Genomic DNA, 23,385 nt, shown 5'->3' on the forward strand with positions numbered 1-23,385 from the left:
TGCTCAGATCACTTGAAGGATATTTGAAATACTAGTCATAAGCAAAACAGTAGAAGAACAGACCCAGCTAAGGCATCTCAAGTCCTCATTATGACTCCATCAGCCAAGAGCCAGCAGCTGCCTGCCACACAGCGAGGACTGTCAGGAAAGCTCACAGGCTGCACTGTCACCTTCTACTCACTTCACTTGGTGCCACGGTTTAGTCATGAGGTCTGTGGTGACAGGTTGGACTTGATGATCTTTGAGGTTTCTTCCAACCTTGGTGATTCTGTGACTCTCCCATGGTGCACTCTGGGGCTTTTTGAGAGATAAGCTGAGCACCATGCTTTGGAGTATTTTATCACAGAATCACAGAATGGTCTGGGTTGAAAAGGATCTTAAAGATCATCTAGTCCCAATCTCCCTGCCATGTGCAGGGATGCTTTCTGCTAAACCAGATTGCTCAATGCCTCATCCAAGCTGGCCTTGAACAATTTCAGAGATGGGGCATCCAAAGTTCTCTGGGTAAACCATTCCAGTGTCTCACCATCCTGACAGTAATTAATTTCTTCATTAATCTAAATCTACTCTCTTTTGCCTTAAAATTGTTACCTCTCATCCTATCAGTACAATGCCCCAATCTTTCCTGTTAGGCCCCCTTTAAGTACTGAAAGAGTGCTATAAGGTTCATGTAGCCAGTGACTGACAAGAACAGCATGAAGAAATGTAAATTGTAGGAAGGCTGTGGTTGCCTGCAGGGGTAGGAGATTTCTATCTGAGGCAGAATACTGCTTCTGTGCCTACAGTTTGCAAGGTGCCCATGAGCAGGCTAGAACAAAGTACTGTCGAGGTGTTTATCTACCACCACATCATCACACTGAGGATTGGAGACCAAGAAGTCACTGAAAAAAGTTTGCTTGAAAGTCTCACAGCAACAGAGGAGATTATATTCTTATATGGATTACAACGCAGAGGACCTGATTAGAAGCCATCAACACGTGAGACAACTCCGCTTCTGAAGCAGTTCAACCACATTAGTACAAAAATGCACCTGCACTGATAGCTTGCCTCTCAAATAATGTTATTAGTACAGCTCAACAGCTCAATGCTGTTGCACAGCATCCAGCCACAGAGCAGCTTTCACCCTGCTAGGCTAGAATACAGATGGATCTGGAACAAAATAGTAGGCTCCTTGCTGCAGCAAAGCTGGCCTTCAGAGATTTCTTTACCTGTTCCCACACATGGGGTTTTTGAAGGGATCCCTCTACTTTTTAGCCTAGCATAGAAGTAGCTGCTGTTCAGAAACTCTTTGCAGGAGAAGAGAGGAAAAGCAGAACCATCAGGGGAAATGATCCTGCTGCTTAAAAGTGATCAAAAGTAAGAAAATACTCATGAGAAGGAGTAGCTAGAAGCTGAGGAAAACAGAGAAATGAGGACTGTCGGCCTCTTCTTAGCAGCATAAAACGGTGGAAAACACTTCTCCACTCCACCATCTGACTGAGGAGTCCATTGTTTCACCCTCTGAATAGCCTATTTATCACTACCATTCACAAAACTAGAAGAGGCAAACAAAAATAAATTGTTTTTCCTACGTCAACCTCATTTAATTGCTGAAGGGTAGTTTGAATTGTTGGTCTCCTAATGCTTTGGCAGGACTGGCAGCCAGTCTAGTCCAGTCAGGCTTGCCTGATTGTCTGAGAAATAGAAAATAAAATTAGCATAGTCAAAGCCAGGGATAATCTAGGAAGTATTCACAATAATGAATAGAGTTGGGTGACAGGTCGATTTAGCTGGGAGTTTCTGATACCCAGCCGTGTGACAATGTGTGTGGCCTAGTAAATATTCAGCAGAAGTCTAACAGGATATTTCAAGGAGATTTACAGTCGGTTCAGTCATGTCTGCATCATCACACTGACACGCTGTCTTTGCTTTTGCATCTCTTACAAGAAACTTAATGTCAGCTTATAAGGCAAGAAACCAGACAATCACACATACAGAAGTCTCTGCATACAGAGATTTGTACAATGCCAGTGACTCTCCTTGTCTCCTGGGAGCACAACACCCAGCAGCCTAATTCCCAGGCAACACCGCAGCCAAAAGCTAGATTTTAATTATTTTTTTTTAATCACAAAAAACTGGCTCCAGCCAAGCAGACAACTATTAATGCAGTCTGAGCTATCTGGGGCTCTCTGCTAAGGAGCAAAATGGAACACACATAAACTGGTTAATCAAATGCACGCACGCTTTTCTTTCCAAGGTGTGCCAACAATTTAATGAGAGCTCCGCACCGTCGCTAAACTAAGTCTCACAGCATCACATAATCACGCTGGTGTGCTGTGTCATTCCTCAGCTACTTAATTTCTTGCATTTCTACATTAGTTTGGGGGGGGGGGGGGGAAGAAAAGGAAAATAAATGGGACATGCTTGTTCACAGTCAATGAAAAGTCACTAACTGCAGCAAGTTTAATGCTTTTACCTAAGGGGACAAAGTACCTGAAGAAGAGCTACAAAATCAGACTGATAGTTTCATAGTTTCATAGTTTCATTCAGGGTTGGAAGGGACCACAAGGATCATCTAGTTCCAAGCCCCCTGCCATGGGCAGGGACACCCCACATTAGATCAGGCTGGCCAGAGCCTCAGCCAGCCTGCTCCTAAACACCCCCAGGGACGGGGTCTCAACCACCTCCCTGGACAACACATTCCAGGGTTTCACCACTCTCATGGTGATTGATAAGATACTATAATGCTGCTTTGCAAAGCATCTTATCTGCCCCATCTACTTTTCCTTTCCTTATCAGCCCCCAGTAATACCTGCATTTGCCTCTTACTGTTGCAGCTACTGACATCATGTAACTGTCCAACCAAGAAATACACCTCCGACAGAATCCTATAATGGGCTTCTGAGCAGAGAACTGGAAAAACTCAAGCACAGTATATTCAAATGCTGTCAAATTTTTCTTTCACAGGAAGGCAAAGCGATCATAGAATCATAGAATCATAGAATCAATAAGGTTGGAAAAGACTTCAAAGATCATCAAGTCCAACCTCTCACCACAGACATCATGACTAAACCATGGCACCAAGTGCCACGTCCAATCCCCTCTTGAACACCTCCAGGGATGTGACTCCACCACCTCCCTGGGCAGCCCATTCCAAGGGCTAATGACTCTCTCCATGAAGAACTTTCTCCTCACCTCGAGCCTAAACTTCAGACTGTGTCCTCTTGCTCTGGTGCTGGTTGCCTGGGAGAAGAGACTAACCCCCACCTGGCTACAACCTCCCTTCAGGTAGTTGTAGACAGCAATAAGGTCTCCCCTGAGCCTCCTCTTCTCCAGGCTAAATGACCCCAGATCCCTCAGCTTCTCCTCATAGGGCTTGTGCTCAATCAAGGGATAACTTCTTACTTCTGATGAATTGTGAATAGCAAAGACTTAGTCAATGCCTACATATTGCACTCACAGGTGATTACTTGTACTGGTCTCATGTAAGCTTGCTCATAGGCCAGGAGCAGTACAGCCAGGTAGCATGGAATTCAGGATCCCACATGGATCTGCCACATAGGCTGAAACCACATTCCCACAGCTAAACATTGGTCCCTAAACTAGCCAGTTCATTGCCTCTTTGGATTTGCTTAAACTAGCTGTAGTCACACACTTTGCAATGGCAAAGGTACAGCCTTAGAGAGAAGTAGCTGGGCAATGTTTCAGATACCTGACATTTCTACATTAACAGGAAGGAGCAAGTATTTGACAATAACCCTTTATAGCACTTGTATGCAGGAGGAACTACAGTAAGCTCCTAGGCAAGAACATGACCCCATTTCCTCATTTTTATTATGTGGTACTGATGTTATTTGCATCACAGGTTGGAAAAGACCTTTGAGATCATCGAGTCCAACCTATCACCCAAAACCATCTAATCAACTAAACCATGGCAACAAGTGCTCCATCCAGTCTCTTTTTAAACACTTCCAGTGATGATGACTCCACACCTCCCTGGGCAGCACATTCCAATGGCCAATCACTCTTTCTGTGAAGAACTTCTTCCTAACATCCAGCCTAAACCTCCCCTGGCACAGCTTGAGACCGTGTCCTCTTGTTCTGGCAAAACTAAGATCAACGAAACGGAAAGTATCCTCTTACCTTAGGGTCTTGTTTTCTTCATGTTAATGCCAAACCTGTAGCATCTAACCAAGTAAATTCCTGCTTTTCCTTATTATTTACCAATGTGCACATCACTGAAACTTAGAAGGAGGTTTCCTAAAGTATCCCCTTTAAATACAGCAGATAAAATCCGGCAGTTCAAAGACAAACAGGAATACATAAAACATTTGCCATAAAAAAGTTAAAAATTACCTTTAGCAGGGTTTACTTTTATCCCTGACCTATACAGCATCTCCTCGTTCTGCCAGTCCCCATTCCTGACAACAGTCTTGAGTCCAAAGAAAACAATTAATGCAGCAGTGGAACAAAAAACCAAGTTCTTCAGAAAGCGCTTTTGGGCTTTGATATAAAGGGCCCTGACACCCACTGTAACCAGCAGGCAGAAGCCCATACTAGGAACATACAGCACACGCTCTGCTATTACAAAGCCAACGTAGAAAAATAAGTTTGTGGCAGGAACAAAGGGCATTATTAACAAAGACAGTGACAGAATGACAATGTTCTCCGTTGAAGGAAGCTGGAGTTTCTGCATTTCAGGCTTTTTTATACCATTCTCTTCTTTTGATGCAAAGCTGGACTTCCCCTCCAGTGTCTTGTACTCCACCTCTGAGTGGCAGCTGTGCCCATTAGCATTCTGCTTGCCGTTCATTACAGTTCTCCCGTTGCACTCTCTCTCATTGCTGGAGCCCTTCAAGCTAAAGTAGGCAAGGATGAGGAGTCCGCTATAGAAGGCCACAGTGTGTAGATTCCTCCAGTCACTGACTGCTTTCAGCAGAGGTACAGCATCCATAGACCAGTCAAAGCTGAGGGTATCTGGGCACAGCAACAGCCAAAGGTTCTTGGTTGGCAGGTAGAAGAAGGTCAGCGTACGTGTGAGAAAACTGTCAGAGTCAGCTGCTGGATTGTCAGAATTGGAAAAGCTTGGGGGCTTGTTGCCCATCCAGTACAAGCGGACACCCAGCAGTACAGTCCCCCAAAAGGTCAATAAACCAATGCTGAAGAAGAGGGTCAAATTCTTTCTCTGGAAAGACAACAACAACAACAACAACAAAATGTAAATCATCAGCATAAACCAAAACACTGCAAATTATAAACAAAAGGAACAGAGAAATATCTGCTACAACTTCTTTCAGTAGTGGAAACAAGCACTACAGATCTTGGCCTCTGACACTTGGATCACAAAATGCTGGCAGATGCTGTTGACAAAGCTATTTCATTTAAGCTGTACCAAGCCTGCATTAGAGTCAAGCCTCTAGAGATCTTAGAGTTGTCAATCCTTGCTTTAGATCTAGCTGTTTACCCTTTAAAAACACTGTTTTAGAGGAATTTATGGAATCATACAATGGTTCCTACAAACTCTCCCTAATCCTTTCTTTGCACATGGTTGTGGCCAAAACATCCAGTCTGCCTTAGATCTAAAGTGTAAAGAATGCTGCAGTTCTGTTTTCCCTAATGAAAGTTTCTCCTAAAGTGAGAGAGTTGTGGAGTCTCCTTCTCTGGAGACTTTCGAGACCCATGTGGATGCATTCCTGTATAACCTGTGGTAGATTATATGCTCTGGCAGGGGGGTTGGACTTGATGATCTCTGGAGGTTCCTTCTAACCCCTAACATCCTGTGATCCTGTGTTTCATCTGAGAACTAAATAAACTTCCCAAGAAGGCAAGAGAGGAAAACAGACACGGATTCCACGTTTAGGTGTTCCAGCTCCTACCTACAGGGCTCATTTGGAACTTTCAGATCTGCTTTCCACCGAGTCCCACTTCATTTTTCATTTCACAGACAAATAGGTTGGTTTTTATTTTACACATATCATCTTAAATATGCACACAAAAACCTTCCACAACTTCAAACTGATCTAAATAATATTAAGTAAAGCACGCAGCTGCCTCCACCGACCTACAGCATCATGCCAGCAACCGGAAGAACCTCCATTTATTTATGGGGTAACTCAACACTTGCCATCTGGAACTGCTTGTTGGGTTCCCCCTGCAGCATCCCAAAGCACTTGCTTATTCCAGTGGTTGCAGAACATACCACTGCTGCCTAAATGAGAATCAGGACACAGTATTTTCTCACCGATTCCTAGAACTGATGAGCTCAAGTTCTGCTCTCAATTACAGAGGTACCCTAAATGAAAGCTGGTTTGGATTACTCTTTCTTTGCAGAGGAATCTGTAAAAGCTAAAATATGTTTATCTTTATATTTCAAGTTCTCAGCATGCTTTTTGCATGAAAAGAGGAACTATTTGTCAAAGAGCTGCAGATAGAGCGTAAGCACTTTGACAATCTTTCCCCCCATCATTACAAAGAATTATTTGTCAGTCATTTTTCATTTTATTAGGTCTGGGTTTTCCATCTCACACTACACATTCCTGAGATGGTTATTCACTGTTTCCTCAGCTATTCAGAAGCAGGACCTCACACTGGAATGTTTTATCTTACTTCCTTCAAATAGCTCATGTTTCTGCTTTGTGGGGGGACGCTCTCCTTGATATCATGAAACACAGATGATTGTGCTGCTCCATTTTAGGTCAATTACTAATAGCTTTTTGCCATCAGGTTACTGATGTTACAGTGACATAATGTGGTCTAGTCATCATACTTTGTCTGCTTATCTCATGAAGAAATCTAATCCTTTTCACATTCCTGTAATTTCTCCTTGGGAAGTCTAAAATATTAAACGGCAGTTGGATTCATTCCTTCGATTTTGAGGCAACATGGAGGAATTCAACAGAAGCATTAGTAGGAAACAAACAAATTTATAGTGAAAGTGTCTTTGTACTCACATCAGAATTACCTGCAAAACACAAGGACTTTTTATACATGAAGGAAAGCCAAATTAATATTCCTTTTGCCATATTAATTCCAGCTTGATTTATTAGATTTAGAATAGAATAGAATAAACCAGGTTGGAAGAGACCTTCAAGATCATCGCGTCCAACCTATCATCCAACACCACCTAATCAACTAACCCATGGCACCAAGCACCCTGTCAAGTCTCCTCCTGAACACCTCCAGTGACGGCGACTCCACCACCTCCCCAGGCAGCCCATTCCAATGGGCAATCACTCTTTCTGTATAGAACTTCTTCCTAACATCCAACCTGAACCTCCCCTGGCGCAGCCTGAGACTGTGTCCTCTTCTTCTGGTACTGGGTGCCTGGGAGAAGAGACCATCATCAGCCTGTCTACAACCTCCCTTCAGGTAGTTGTAGAGAGTGATAAGGTCACCCCTGAGTCTCCTCTTCTCCAGGCTAAGCAACCCCAGCTCCCTCAGCCTCTCCTCACAGGGCTTGTGTTCCAAACCCCTCACCAACTTTGTTGCTCTTCTCTGGACTCGTTCCAGCAAGTCAACCTCCTTCCTAAACTGAGGGGCCCAGAACTGGACACAGGACTCGAGGTGTGGCCTAACCAGTGCAGTGTACAGGGGCAGAATGACCTCCCTGCTCCTGCTGGCCACACTGTTCTTAATGCAGGCCAGGATGCCATTGGCCCTCTTGGCTGCCTGGGCACACTGCAGGCTCATGTTCAGCCTCCCATCGACCAGTACCCCCAGGTCCCTCTCTGCCTGGCTGCTCTCCAGCCACTCTGACCCCAGCCTGTAGCACTGCATGGGGTTGTTGTGGCCAATGTGCAGAACCCAGCACTTGGATGTGTTCAATCTCATGCCGTTGGACTCTGCCCATCTGTCCAGCCTGTCGAGGTCTCTCTGCAAAGCCTCTCCACCCTCTAGCAGATCAACTCCTGTCCCCAGCTTGGTGTCATCAGCAAATTTACTGATGATAGACTCAATGCCCTCATCCAGATCATCAATAAAGATGTTAAAGAGGGTGGGGCCCAGCACTGATCCCTGGGGGACTCCACTAGTGACTGGCCGCCAGCTGGATGTGGCACCATTCACCACCACTCTCTGGGTTCGGCCCTCCAGCCAGTTCCTAACCCAGCTCAGAGTGCTGCTGTCCGAGCCATGGGCTGACAGCTTGGCCAGGAGTTTGCTATGTTTCCATAGCCTGGAAAAGCAACATAATTTTTTTTTCCTAATGAATGAATCAAACCCCACATCCACACTTTTTTGATGAATAGATTCCCTGGAAAGCCTGCTGTAACAACCCACTTTTATTGGTAAGCTGGATCATGCTTTGCAGCTCACCTCAGGTACTGTTTCATCCCTACCTGCCAGGAGCGTTTAAATGCTTTTAATGTTATAAAGCTGTATAAACTGTTTATCACTGAAACTCCCAACTAAGTTTCTGCCTGGAATAAAAAGATCATTCAGATTTCACGGATTTGTATGCATACCCTCACAGCAAAGCCTTATGTCCCTGCTTCAACTTGCCCTTTCATTCCTGGCATATTTTGCTACATGAAAATTTGTCTGTCCACTCCCCTGGCTCACTTATTTCCAAACTCATGCCTTGGAACATGTACATAAACAACTCTCAAATGTTGAAAGTGACTTATTTTCCCCCCCTCTTTTTCCACACACTTCTACAGTCTCTTATGGGGAGGCCACTTAGAAAAGGCTGGGAAGTGGAATATGGGGGGTTGGAGGGTGGGTGTTAGTTTATGTGTTTTAATTAGAAGTTCAGAGCAGGTCTTTGCTAGGAGACTATATACCTCTAGGAAGATTAAGACATCCCAAGTACTAAGCACGGAAGACATTTACGAGTTTTCATGGACTGCTCAGACTGCTTTGTTATTTTGTTAATACTGAACAACTGGAGGAAACTCTCCCTTTCATGAAGATCTAACCATTCCACTTTGCAATTAGATGCTGAGGAAGTTCACATTACAAAGCTCTTTGACAAAAGGGCCATTCCTCACGGATACCAGTGAAACCTGCTAAGAACTTCCAGATCCTCATCATACATCATAAAACTGTAACAATGAAAAGCTTGCCTCTTGCTCCAAGAAATGCAAACAATTTCTACCTCAGAGCTAGCCCATCCTCCCAGCTGGAGTAACTACTCATACTCTCTCTTTTAAGCTTAAATTTAAGATCTGTAAGGTCTGGATCCTCACACTTCTCAGTTCTATCAAGAACACAGCTTATCTCTATGTAGTATTGTGTTTCATGCTTTAACAAAACCTCCTTCTTTGTGTGCTGAATATTTTACATCCATGTAAAATATCTATGCATTGACTCATGGAGTTCAGAGATATGCAAGGAGGAGGTTTGCCACACCAGTGTATCAATTTATCATGCTCTTAAAATACTAGTTAACCAAAGAAGGAGGTCAGGTGGATTCTTTAGCTTAATTAATTGACTACAGAAATAGAGTGCAAACATCTTGTTGCTGTAGACACAATCGGTTTGCAATCTTTCTGCCCCAGAAACTACTTCAGACAGGGATCTTTTCAAAAGCCAGTAGCTTTATATCTTTTAAACATTAACTCCACGTTAACTAGAGCTGCCAGTCACCTGTGTAACACTGTCATGCCGTTGTGAATGTTCAGATTTTAGAAGATATCTCAACTCAGTCTACAACCACGACTAAAACTGCTCCTAACACTTAAACTTCTTTACAGAAATCTAAGTAGGATGTCTTTCCTTTTTCCTTTTCCCTTTCCTTTCTCCTTTCCTTTTCCCTTTCCCTTTTCCCTTTACCTTTCCCCCTATTCCCTTTCCCCTTTCCCCCTATTCCCTTTCCCCTTTCCCCCTATTCCCTTTCCCTTTTCCTTTTCCCCTTTTCCCTTTCCCTTTCCCCTTATTCCCTTTCCCCTTTCCCCCTATTCCCTTTCCCTTTTCCTTTCCCCCATTCCCTTTCCCTTTTCCTTTTCCCCTTTTCCCTTTCCCTTTCCCCCTTTTCCCTTTCCCTTTCCCCTTTCCCCTTATTCCCTTTCCCCTTTCCTTTTCCCTTTCCCTTTCCCCCTTTTCCCTTTCCCTTTTCCCTTTCCTTTTCTCCTTTTCCTTTTCCTTTTCCTTTCTCCTTTCCTTTCCTTGCTCTTTTCCTTTCTTTTATTTTTCCTTCTTTCTTTTCTTTTTAATCACACACAGTGCCAGCTCAGAAGGGGAATGGCAAACTCATTCCACTTTTTTTTCCCCCTCTCTCAACATTCACAACTTCTGCACAGACTTTATCATCCCTCTGTACTAATATAGTCAGGAATAACTAGAAAGCTTCAGCTCACATTTTGCCTCTATTTTCTTCCAAGCTTTTTACAGGAAGCCAAAGGGAAAACCAAACAAACAGGCAAACAAACAACTGATTACAGCAGTTTATTAAAATTTACTGCAATACAATCAGTTCCCCAGAAGACTTTTGCCTACAAAGAAAGTGCTTTCAAAATGAACTACGCTCATTCAAGTACTTTCACTGGCAATCCTTCCCCTAAGCCTCCTGACAACCTGTACTCCTCTGACTACATTTAGTGTAGCCCAGCAGCAGCAGGAAGAGATCCTCTGTAATGCTTGGCAGAAAGGATTTGGATTACTATACTCATGACTCTTAATCCACCCCATATGCCATGTGCTTTGACACCCCCATAAATCCTCTAACCTTTCATAAGTAGTCATTTTCATCCAGGGAAAAAGTGAGCACTGATTTAGATCAGATTTAATATCTCTCCTGCCTGCTAACAGTCAAGTACCACCACAGCAATTTTAGTGTTTGTGACTGCAGAACCCTTTTTCATCTCACTACCAAAATCCGTCCGTATGACCCACCCACATTGCACATTTCCTTTGCATTAAACCCTAATTCCTCACCCATTTTACTGCTCTTAAATAAGGCATTGCAGCAGATTTCTTGATTGGGCAGCCCCTGCCAAAGCTCAGTCATCACCTAAAGCAGTATCCAAAGCATTTTCAAGACACTGCTCTTTTAACCTCACCTAGGCCCTTTCACAAAGCAGCATTAAATATGGCACATGGTTGAGACAGCCCAGATATCGAAATCACTGAGGCTAACCACACAAAGTTTTATTTTCAGAACTCAGGAAGTGCAGAAAAGAAAATGGGTAAGTCACCAGGCATTACTCACAGGAGTTTCTCTTTCAAACATCGCTACTTGAGAATACTTTGGGGTGTCCCAAAGTAGTAAAACGCTGCCAGTTCACTAGACTGACAGTATCTTGTTCCCACAATGGGTAAGGGCTCCCGGATCACAGCTCAAGCCAAGTTCCAGCTGAACTAGAATTCAAAATATATCCCCACCAGAGACAAAGCTATTTGCCACAACACCTGCTGGGTCACAGCACTGAGCTGGAAGTGGCCTTTACCATTCCCTTTCCACCTGCCCAGTTTGTTCCTGCTCCCATGACTCACTAAATGAGGTTCACGCATTTACAGTGGTGATACAAAAACAGCTGGCCTGAGGGTCTGTTTTACTGAGCTGAAGCTCTGTCTGTAGTTTATCCAATACTGTGATCAACAGTACGTATTTGTTGACATTTACAACTAGTGTTACAAAACCACACAGTTGGTCCTCAACACTGCATTCATGGAACAGCTGAAGAGTATGTGTACATATTTTTACTACAAATAGCAAGTAGTACAAGCTAAGCAGTCCTTACTGCTAACCTGACTTGCTGAAATGCAGATTGAGGTGCAAATACTGGCTTGTAAAACTCTCCAAGTTCTTCCTCTGAAATCTTTATTGCTTTTAATATGAATCTTTCCATTCAAAGCAAGCAAATACTCAACTGAAAATTCTCAACTGAAAAACTATTGCATTGGGAGCAAGAAATCTACGAATGACTGGAGGTAGTACAAAGGCAGAAGGAACTACATTGGGTTGATAAATGTGTCAGGGAGGTTGTGGAGTCTCCCTCTCTGGAGGTATTCAAAACTTGCCTGAATGTGTTCCTGCGTAATCTGGTGTAGGTGATCCTGCTCTGGCAGTGGGGTTGGACTAGATGATCTTTCAAGGTCCCTTCCAGCCCCTGAAAATCTGTGATTCTGTGTGTGGACACAGTGCAACAGAGAAGGCTTCCTCTGAGGCTGTCTACGCAGTCAAATACAGCATAACAATAGCGATACTAGGGATATCTACCCAGAGTTAATCCATCTATCTGCAGCAGGAAGAGTTTAACACAGGAGATTAGAAGCCCAATGGGACTAGATGTTCTTGAACTGCCAGACTGCTCAGGAATGCTGTCCAGCACTACTGTTACCACTGCACAGGTATGTAAGAGGTCCAACAGTCATATCTGTATTTCATTTAACATGCATTGTCTCATTCAAGAGGTTTTACAGTGAAGGAGGAGTGCCTCACTTTCTGCACTAGCCAAAAAAAATGGCGAGAGCTCACTGAAATGGAATTTAAAAAACAAAGAAATGCTCAGAAAAATAAAGCCATATACACAAGGCAACTCTGACTGCTTAAAGCAGGTATGAGATGTGGAACAAGTAGTTGGCTCATCTTCAGAGAAGTGTCAGGGACTATCACAAACAACTCTTTTAAACCACTGCTAAAAAGGTAAACATTGTACTACAACCACAGATGAAAGCACAACCTCCAAGGTATGTGAAGTAATCCCTACTCTCTTCTCAATGCTAGTAAATCCTAAAACTGTCTGGCTACAGCACAGAGCTTCCAGGAATAAATGAAGGAACTGGATAGAGCAGGGTGACAGCAATTCATCTATGTTCAAGGGGAGCCAAGGGAAAATCCCAGCTGTGTATAAAAGCACCAGTTCTCCTCTGTCATGTGGATTACAAAGAAGCAGGACATGAGTGTCACAACTGAGGTGACCTGCACAGCTCAGCACCATGCTTGAGCAACTTGCTGAGATGGCCTGAAGAACCTCAAGGAGAAAGGAAGCTTTTCCCTGGACCTACTGGTAAGGTAAAGGTTGTACATGCTGTACAGCCATACTGTCCTGTTGAGTAACAGGCACACCTGAAAAGAAACATCCGGAGCTGAGGCCCACCGTGTCATTGATCCCCTACACCAAACTAAGTAAATCTGACCTGACAGTGCTTCAGAACTATTCATCCTGTGTTTAGGTGTTTAAGAGCAGGCTGGTGTTAAGGTGTTTAAGAGCAGGCTGCATGAGGCTCTGGCCAGCCTGATCTAGTGTGTGGTGTCCCTGCCAATGGCAGGGGGGTTGGAACTAGATGATCCTTGTGGTCCCTTCCAACCCTGACTGATACTATGATACTACTATGATCCTATACAAAGTGCTGGCAAGCTACATGAATGGATGGATGCACAATTTTTTCTTTTAAAGGAAGTTTGTTCTGCTCTTCTGAACAACATACAGGCATGCTTAAGAGAAAAGCAATCTGAATCCTGCAATCTGAACTATAAACCTACCACCAGAAATCATTATGGCACCTTCCACATGTCTTCTGCACTAATAAGACAGCCATAAAGGAAATCTAGAACCTAAGAGCTGGTTTAACATGTAGTGGGAGAAAAACACATGCTCTAAGAACGTAAATAGACATATACTTTTTAACTGACTAACACAAACAGAAAAGGATTTTATCAGTAAAAATGTCACTAAGCCTCTGGAAACAACTAAGCAACTTTATTGATTCAGTAGATGGAAGTCATCAACAATCAATTTCTGTGCCTGGGATAAACAGCGTGTTGGCTCAGGTTTTGACAGAACATCCTGTCTAGGTGTAATAGAAATCTATCAGACAGAAGCCCATTGAGCTACAAAAGTCAGCTGCTACAGTGGATAACAAGTGGCATCTGATGAGGGGCTTTATTTTTGTCAACTGGAAAATAAAGAAATGAGGTGCTTTGTTTGCTTTATTTGTACCTTAAAAGCATAACAAAAGAACAAGCACCACAATTACCTTGAAACTACACTCGTGACAAAGAAAATACATAACAAATCTGAACATCTGGTTGTCATTCTTCCAGCAAAGCTTAAACATCTGCAACATTCTCAGAGAGAAACACAGATAATACTGAAAAGCCACACGGAACACAGAACCTGTTGATCAACTCAGAAGGTGCTGTGTGTTACCAGGAAAGATTCATTTAAGATAATACCAATGGTAATTTATTTGTTTGGAAAACAAGTAACATTCAAAGATGGTTTTGGTGCACACATTTTATTTTCAGACCTACTGAAGCAAGGAAAAATGCAACAGCAATATAGGGGAAAAAAATTCTTACTTGCTTCACCACCTGTTTGTGTGACAAACTGAATCCAGGCTATGTTGTGGCTGCAAAAAAGCACATAAAAAAAAATTCCACTCCCCCTCTACACCTTCTCACCCACAAAACTATGAGGTGGTACAAGAGGATGGCCAAAACACACTCACAAGTAGCACAGCTGTTATGCTTGAAGTCAGTACCTTAGTAAGTAGGAAGAAATTCCATCGTATCAGCCCCTTAGTACTCATTTATTTCAGATGCAGTCTTATTACAAATAACAGCCTAAAGAACATCTCCTATTTGTGGATGCAATCTCTGTCTCACTTCTACACTAGTAACATGTTTCAAACAGTGGGAAGCACAAAGAACTTGGAGCAACAAAGAGCTTGGATGTTTGAATGGCACTCTGGAGGGGAATAGAACCATCACGACTGTCATGGGTTGAGCTGAATCTGCTGCTGATATTTGATGCCACGATAATGCCATGCCAGCTTCAAAATGAAAGTGTTGGCTGAAGCAAAGTATCATGGGGCTTGAAGCTCTCTACAACCCTACAACTCCCTGAAAGGAGGCTGTAGTGAGGCTGGTGTTGGTCTCTTCTCCCAGGTAACTAGTGATAGGATAAGAGGGAATGGGCTTAAGTTCTGCCAGGGGAGGTTTAGATTGGACATGAGGGAAAATGTCTTTACTGAGAGAGTAGTGAGGCATTGGAACAGGCTGCCCAGGGAAGTGGTGGAGTCACCATCCCTGGAGGTGTTCAAGAAGTGTGTAGATGTGGCACTTTAGGACATAGTTTAGTGGTCATGGTAGCTGGGTTATGGTTGGACTCAATAATCTTAAAGGTCTTTTCCAGCTTTAGTGCTTCTGTGATTCTGTGATTGGCTTCCTGCTCCAGTTGCTGTTTCTGGTTTCCACGTTTGGGGTGCTGGTTATTTTCACTGGACTGGCTGCAGGCTTGGGTGGGAGGGGGAATAGTTTTATGGCTGTGTTCTGCTCCTGTGTGTGGAGAGAGGGGGGGTTTGTGAGAGCAAGCTGCATTAACCCAGAACAACAACTTACAAAGAAATCAAATGAACAACCTTTGCAAGGCCTGACCTGTAAGTACTGCAATCTCAGAGAAGCCAGGATGGGAAAATTAACATTTTAATAACAATTTGATTTGTTCCTCTTTTTAATTAGATCAGGTTAGTCTCTTACAGAATTGGTTGTGCTTAAAGACTAATTTGAAGAAGAGAGAGCTTTCTTGTTAATTACTGGGGAAGTTTTTTGTAGTCATTCCTTATTGATTACACTAAATAGACATGGGAATGAATATCTATTATAAAATTAAAATAGAGAGAACAAATTAAACTTCTTGCAGCAAACAGCACTGACTAGCTGCTTCAGTTATCACCACCTAAAGCCAGCAAAGAGGGTGGAAAAGACATCACAGAAATAGAAATAGACAAATACAAGGATCATAGAATCATAGAATCAACAAGGTTGGAAAAGACCTCAAAGATCATCAGGTCCAACCTGTCTCCCAAGACCTCATTACTACTAGACCATGGCCCAATCCCCTCTTGAACACCTCCAAAGACGGTGACTTCACCACCTCCCCAGGGCAGCCCATTCTAATGGCTAACAACTCTCTCTGTGAAGAACTTTCTCCTCACCTTGAGCCTAAACTTCCCCTGGAACAGCTTGAGACTGTGTCCTCTTGTTTTGCTGCTGGTTGCCTGGGAGAAGAGACCAACTCCCTCCTGGCTACAACCAGAGACATTCAAGATCATCACATCCAACCTATCATCCAACACCACCTAATCAAGTAAACCATGCAACCAAGCATTCTATCAAGTCTCCTCCTGAACACCTCCAGTGATGGTGACTCCACCACCTCCTCAGCCAGCCCATTCCAATGGACAATCACTCTCTCTGTGTAGAACTTCTTCCTAACCTCCATCCTAAACCTCCCCTGGTGCAGCTTGAGAGGTTTAGGGTAACCTGAGGGTAACCTGTTCCAGTGTCTCATCACCCTCATGGTGAAGAACTTCTTCCTAACATCCAATCTGAATCCACCCACTTCCAGTTTTTCTCCGTTTACCCTACTATCGATACCCAACATCCTAAAAAGTCCATCACCAGCTTTCTTGTAGCCCCATTCAGATAATGGAAAGCCACAATAAGGTCTCCTCAGAGCCTTCTCTTATCCAAACTGAACAACCTCAACTCTCTCAGCCTGTCCTCACAGGAGAGGTGCTCCAGCCGTCTAATCAGCATTCTCATGGCCCTTCTCTGGACACATTCCAGCATGTCCATAACTTTCTTGTAATAGGGGTTCCAGAACTGGACACAGTACTCCAGGTGGGAAGCAGTTACCAATCTCCTGTGAACCAATACCAAGATAGTTCTGAACTAATCTATTAAAGCATGAAGTACTTAAAAGAGGTCAGTTACTGGTACTGCAAGAGGCACCTTAATGAATGACATCCAACTTACGTAAAAGTCTGCACAGTTATCTTGTTCAGCTTAAAATAAGATCTTTAATATTATCTGCTAGCTAATGCTCTATGGTCAAATCAGTTTAGCTGTAAAACAACAATGCTGATGGAAATTAAAATGCATATATTCTTCTAGAAGAAAATGAAACTACTTTTTTGTTATTAAATAAATTTAGTATCCTCATCACAGCATTTGTTTTAAAGCAGGTTGTCAGCTTTTTGGACAAAATAAAGGAGGAAGAAATAAGAAATGCTGCAAATAGAAATAATGTTGTCAGCACATACTCATCCACAGTCACACACACACAGAGCCTTCCTTATCACAGTATCACAGTATCACCAAGGTTGGAAGAGACCTCGAGGATCATCGAGTCCAACCTATCACCACAGACCCATGACTAGACCATGGCACCAAGTGCCACGTCCAATCTCCTCTTGAACACCTCCAGGGATGGTGACTCCATCACCTCCATGGGCAGCACATTCCAATGACCAATGACTCTCTCGGTGAAGAACTTTCTCCTCACCTCGAGCCTAAACTTCCCCTGGCACAGCTTGAGACTGTGTCCTCTTGTTCTGGTGCTGGTTGCCTGGGAGAAGAGACCAACCCCTTCCTGGCTACAACCACCCTTCAGGTAGTTGTAGAGGGCAATGAGGTCACCCCTGAGCCTCCTCTTCTCCAGGCTAAACAATCCCAGCTCCCTCAGCCTCTCCTCATAGGGCTTGTGCTCAAGGCCTCTCCCCAGCCTTGTTGCCCTTCTCTGGACACATTCAAGTGTCTTGATGTCCTTATTAAACTGAGGGGCCCAGAACTGGACACAGGACTCAAGGTGCGGCCTAACTGGGTTCTAGGTCCAATGCATCACATACATGTTTCAGGCATCAAGGATGTAAATGTCAGCCTTTCCTTAGCATGCCTCTGGTGCAAACAGCCAGTCATTATGAAATTCATTCCAGTCTCATTAACGAGTGAAGTTTGGAAGCACAGTATTTTTGAGTCATAAAGAGATGATTTATAATGAGACTTCACTCAGTAGGAAGGCCGAAGCACAGCAATTCTCTCTCCAAGTTATTATCGTGGAAAGCTACTTAATGAGTGTGGGATTTCTTCAGGAATTCAAAAAAAGAAAAAAAAAGGCAGGATTTGGTAGAGGATGTATTCTATTATGCAGACACCCACATCACTGAACAGTTCTGCTACAGTAAAACCAACAAAATAAAAATCCTCAAAGTTGTTCTTATTTTGAGCTTTCGGCTGGTTTTTAATAAGCGCTTTCAAATGTAAAAGGCAGAGCTGTAGGGATTAGCAGATAGATATCATTCAGCATAAAGAATCCAGCAAGCTTTAGTGAACCAAACCAGGTTGCCTAAGGTCAGGCATTCCACAGTGCAAATGAGAAAAAGATATGAATTTTGATGATGCTGCCTGGCAAAGCAAGAACAAAAGAGAAGAGAGGTAACTTCACTTGACAAGCCCAGCAGAAGCCTGCCACCTTGCAGCACTCTCCCTTCCCAGCGAGCGCTGAGGACACAAATTTAATTACACACAAAACTGAGTCCTCCCCTTAATACAAGTCCAGATCAAAGCTATCTTCAGCCTCCAACAATGATTTATAAATAAATAAATTTCATTAACACATATGCCATAATCACAGAATGGTCCAGACTGGAAGGGACCTCCAAAGGTCATCTAGCTCGACCTCCCCGCAGTCAGCAGGGACATCCTCAACTAGATCAGGCTGCCCAGGGCATTGTTGAGCCTCACCTTAAATATCTCCAGGGAAGGGGCCTCAACCACCTCTCTGGGCAACTTCTTCCAGTCTTCCATTAGCCTCAGAGTAAAGAACTTGTTCCTAACAGCCAATCTAAATCTGCTCTTCTTCAGCTTAAAGCCATTGCCCCTGGTGACAGTTGGGACCGTTTGACGCTGTCCCCTTAAGAAAGGGAATATGGTGGACGGAAGTTGGTAAACGAAAAAGAAGGATCTAAACTAATTTTATTGGTAGAGTGGGAGGAAGCACCTTCTGAACTGGGAGTGCAGGAGAGTATCCTGGGCATTCCAGCACTTTTCTATCAGTCTTTCTTCCGCTCCTCCGCTGAGCAGCAGCTCTCTGTGCTGGGCTTTCAGCCAAGGCTTTGGCCTTGAAACTGATAAGCTACAAAGGCCTGTATTAACTGCTTTCCAATTAACACACAACTGCTTCTATTTTTTTTTAACTCTTTCTCTCTCTTTCTAACCCACTCTGGGGAAAGGGGGGAGAGAGGGGAGAGCGGAGGTGGGGAACCATGGCAGGGGGGTTGGAACTAGATGATCCTTGTGGTCCCTTCCAACCCTGAATGAAACTATGAAACTATGAAACTATGAACCCCCTCAGCAGAGGGGGGAACTCTCATTTCTGTGCTACTTTATTGTATATCTTTGTATATATTGTAAATATTGTAAATTTGTATGTATTTCCCTGCATATCCTGTATTGCTTTGTAAATATACAGCTCCACTGCTTTGCTAATTCAGCTGTGAGTTTTTTTTTTCCCTTTCCCTTCAATTTTCTTTCCCTTTACTTTACAAGGGGGAGGGAGGAGGCTTCTTGGCCTTACCCTTCCAACCCTACGACAACAGTTTAGACTGTGCCTTTAAGAAAAGACAGCTGCAGAATTCTCTAGCTGAATGTTTGGGTGTAAAAAGGAAAACAAAGATTAATTCTTCTAAATGAATTTCATTGGTCAGATGTAAGATGTACCATAGCAAATATCTCTAACATTCTTTCTCTCACTCTCTCCCGCTTCCAGTCTGTTCTGACTTTCATTTCATGGCCAGAGTGCATGCATCTGACCCTGGACTGAAACTGATAAGACAAGAAGACTAACTTCTTAACAACTGCTTTGAGCTAATGAATTTCCCTTAATATCCTTTTCTCTCTCTTCTCCTTTTTGGTCTAATTAACTAGAGAGGAAAGGGAAGGGGGCAAGACTTGGGGGGAACCCAAGGTGGGATCCTCCTTGGGAAGATCTGTGTTGTGTTCTTTCCTGTAAACTCTTGCATGATATTGCAAATATTCTGCATATATTTGTTGCATTTCATTACTGCTTGTAAAATACAGCCTTCGCTTCTCCAACTGCATCAGCTGTGCTTTATTGTTGATGAGGGTGGATTAAACCATGTAAACCATCTATTCACAGAATAAACCAAACCAGGTTGGAAGAGACCTTCAAGATCATCACGTCCAACCCATCAACCAATCCAACCCACCCAAACAACTAACCCATGGCACCAAGTACCCCATCAAGTCTCCTCCTGAACACCTCCAATGACGGCAACTCCACCACCTCCCTGGACAGCCCATTCCAATGGGCAATCACTCTCTCTGTATAGAACTTCTTCCTAATATCCAACCTGAACCTGCCCTGGCGCAGCCTGAGACTGTGTCCTCTTGTTCTGGTACTGGCTGCCTGGGAGAAGAGACCATCATCTGCCTGTGTACAACCTCCCTTCAGGTAGTTGTAGAGAGTGATAAGGTCTCCCCTGAGTCTCCTTTTCTCCAGGCTGAGCAACCCCAGCTCCCTCAGTCTCTCCTCATAGGGCTTGTGTTCCAAACCCCTCATCAACTTTGTTGCTCTTCTCTGGACTCGTTCCAGCAAGTCAACCTCCTTCCTAAACTGAGGGGCCCAGAACTGGACACAGGACTCGAGGTGTGGCCTAACCAGTGCGGTGTACAGGGGCAGAATGACCTCCCTGCTTCTGCAGGCCACACTGTTCCTGATGCAGGCCAGGGTACCATTGGCCCTCTTGGCTGCCTGGCCACACTGCAGGCTCATGTTCAGCCTACCATCGACCAGTACCCCCAGGTCCCTCTCCACCTGGCTGCTCTCCAGCCACTCTGACCCCAGCCTGCAGCACTGCATGGGGTTGTTGTGGCCAATGTGCAGAACCCGGCACTTGGATGTGTTCAATCTCATGTTGTTGGATTCTGCACCATCTACACCCCTTGTCCTGTCACCGCAGGCCTTTGCAAAGAGTCTCTCCCCATCCTTCCTGTAGGCCCTTCAGGACATGACTAATTTCCATGTAATGAATTCCAAACTTACTTTTTTTGCATAGAATTCTGGCTCAGGCGCTATCAGCATGGCAAGCTACCCAGGACTTTTTAGCCCTTTGCATCCTGAGATGTCCCACAAAGGGGCTGACCACACTGAATTGATTTTCAAGACAGCAGCTAGGCAGCAAAATTTAGAATTTGTTAATCATTTATGCACTTCTCAACTTTGCCAATCAATGCAGCAAATACATTTCTTGACCTTGCTGGGAGAAAAAAATGAGCCTAACCTTTAAAGACAAGGAGCGCTCACACATTATGGATTTGTCTGGCTAGCAGTATTCATTTCGGCGATGAAAAATTTAGCTGGAAAGTCTAACATTTAATGAAACTTGGAGGCATGCAATTTTAAAAAATGCCTTCTTATCTGCACAAGAACATAAAAATCATTAAGCAAAATACATGCAGAGAGAGAAATGACAACTGCTAAATGTTTCAGGAGTCTTCCTAAAGGAGCTTTGATAGGTTTCCAGTTATTAGAAATTGTCTCCTCCGCAATGCACATATTTAAACAGGAACTAAATTGCACAGACTACCCTGCACTGCTTATTTATACTTCTCTGTACAGTACAGCAAAATTATTTCAAGCATTGCTGGGTTGTTTGTCTGAGGTGATTCCTGAGATTAATCTTTTTTCTTATTAAAATGATGCAAATTCTGAAAATGACAGAAACATCCCAGTGCTGGAAAATCCACTGACTCCATTTTTCATCACCTGCCAGTTTGGAAGCATCAACATCCTGAAATGTTTGTAAGTCAAATGCCTTACAGCCTGGAGTCCTGAGAAAGCAGCACTTTCTGGGTGAAGTTATGCTGAAGGTAGTCTCTAAGTTCCTGAGAAACATTACTCCAGTCTCAGTTTCCCAAGCAGAAGAATTAGGGAGAGAAAAGCTACATAGCCTAAGACTGTGATTTCCTTCTTTAAAGGAGATTAATTCTGTATGAAATGATTAAGTCCCCAGCTGAAAATAATGGGTATTAACTTGGAGCTCCCCAGTTCAAGAGGGACAGGGATCTACTCAAGAGAATCCAATGGAGGGCTATGAGGATGATTAAGGGACTGGAGCACTGCCTTATGAGGAAAGGCTGAGAGATCTGGGACTGTTCAGTCTGAAGAGAAGAAGACTGAGAGGGAATCTAATAAATATATATAAATAGATGAGGGCTGGGTGCCAAGAGGGAGGGGACAGGCTCTGCTCAGTTGCATCCTGTGATAGGACAAGGGCTAATGGATATAAACTACAGCATAGGAAGTTCCACATCAACATGAGGAGGAACTTCACTGTGTTGGTCACAGAACACTGGAACAGGCTCCCCAGAGAGGTTGCAGAGTCTCCTTCTCTGGAGACTTTCAAGACCTGTCTGGATGTGTTCCTGTGTGACCTGTGCTAAATTCTATGGTCCTGCTCTGGCAGGGGGGTTGGACTCAATGATCTCTTGAGGTCCCTTCCAACTCCTAGCATCTTGTGAATTAGCATGACCTGAGTCCTTTGTTTTGCAGGAGACCTGAGCTCTTGTATCTCACTGGCTAAGTATTAATTTAGCATTTATTTGAGCACACACTCATTGCTGAGAGCTTACAGGATACATGGCAGCTTTAGTGTGCTACAGAACAATCAGGATGAAGCACTCTGAAATCCTGATGGCACAGAAGTGAAGGTGAGTGCTATGTGCAGATCCATACAGGCTACATAAGTGCTCAGCACATAAACTTGTCAGTGCGTGCCTAAAAGCAGCTGCGGAGGACTTAAGGATGGTGTCTAGAGATCTTATTCAACTGCAGATGACAGATGAACAGGACCCATATAGCCACCTTTTGAACACAGGGAATTGTGACAGTCCAGGATCAGCTGTGCTCCTGCCTCCCACTTTGCATCTTGACCCAAGTACCCATGTGAAAGCTTTACATACTTACTACATACTACAAGTAAAAATGAAGGTGGGTTTAAACCAACAGTTAAATTATGAAGAACATTTTCTACTGCCTGCAACAGACCTCCCTCAGACAAGAACATTAACAGCTGGGGTTGACCTCACTTCTTTCAAAGGCACAGTCAGCCTTTGAATCTTATCACAGAAATAAACAGAAGGCTAGAAGACCTAGTTCACTTCAGTTTTTGTTATTTGCTTTCTGAAATCCCAGATTAAAAAGGTTTACATTTTTAAGCACTAGCCAAAACCATGAGGACTATGTGTACTGGTTTGAGGTTTTGGGTTTTTTTCCATGAAAGCTGAGATTCTCACTGGGACAGATGTTACAAGTGTGTAATTCGTTGCTCACAGTTTACAGTATGTGTATGTTTTACTAAAAGGCTGTGGCTTTGTCAGAAGAGCATTGGACTGACTGCTTTTCTTACCAGGCAGCTACACATTGGTTCAAGCAGGATGTTGGGAAGGCAGAGGGAGCTCACTCTCAGAAAGCACCAATCTAGGAAATGCTGTTGCAGTGCAGGGAACAGGGAAAGCTGTGGGAAGCTATGAACCATGAGAATTACAACAGGAGGCTTGAGAAGGGTAGAGAACCAAGCCTCGGAAACAAGTAGTATATTTTTCTAGAGATGCAGAGGAGACCACAAAGATAGAATAGAATAGAATAGAATAGAATAGAA

General features: G+C 43.6%; 1 protein-coding gene across 1 annotated transcript in view; it reads right to left on the reverse strand.

The window, feature by feature from the left end:
- Positions 1-23,385, reverse strand: part of TMTC2 (transmembrane O-mannosyltransferase targeting cadherins 2) — a 340,813-nt gene that overhangs the window by 136,495 nt on the left and 180,933 nt on the right. Inside the window, exon 3 of the mRNA XM_068170528.1 lies at positions 4,336-5,164. Within this exon, the coding sequence (XP_068026629.1) occupies positions 4,336-5,164 (829 nt within the window). The remainder of the gene's footprint in view (positions 1-4,335; positions 5,165-23,385) is intronic.

Source organism: Melanerpes formicivorus, unplaced genomic scaffold (genome assembly GCF_026170545.1).
Source record: "Melanerpes formicivorus ecotype bairdi unplaced genomic scaffold, bMelFor1.0.p_v2 SCAF_3, whole genome shotgun sequence".
In the NCBI taxonomy this organism is placed as follows: domain Eukaryota; kingdom Metazoa; phylum Chordata; class Aves; order Piciformes; family Picidae; genus Melanerpes; species Melanerpes formicivorus.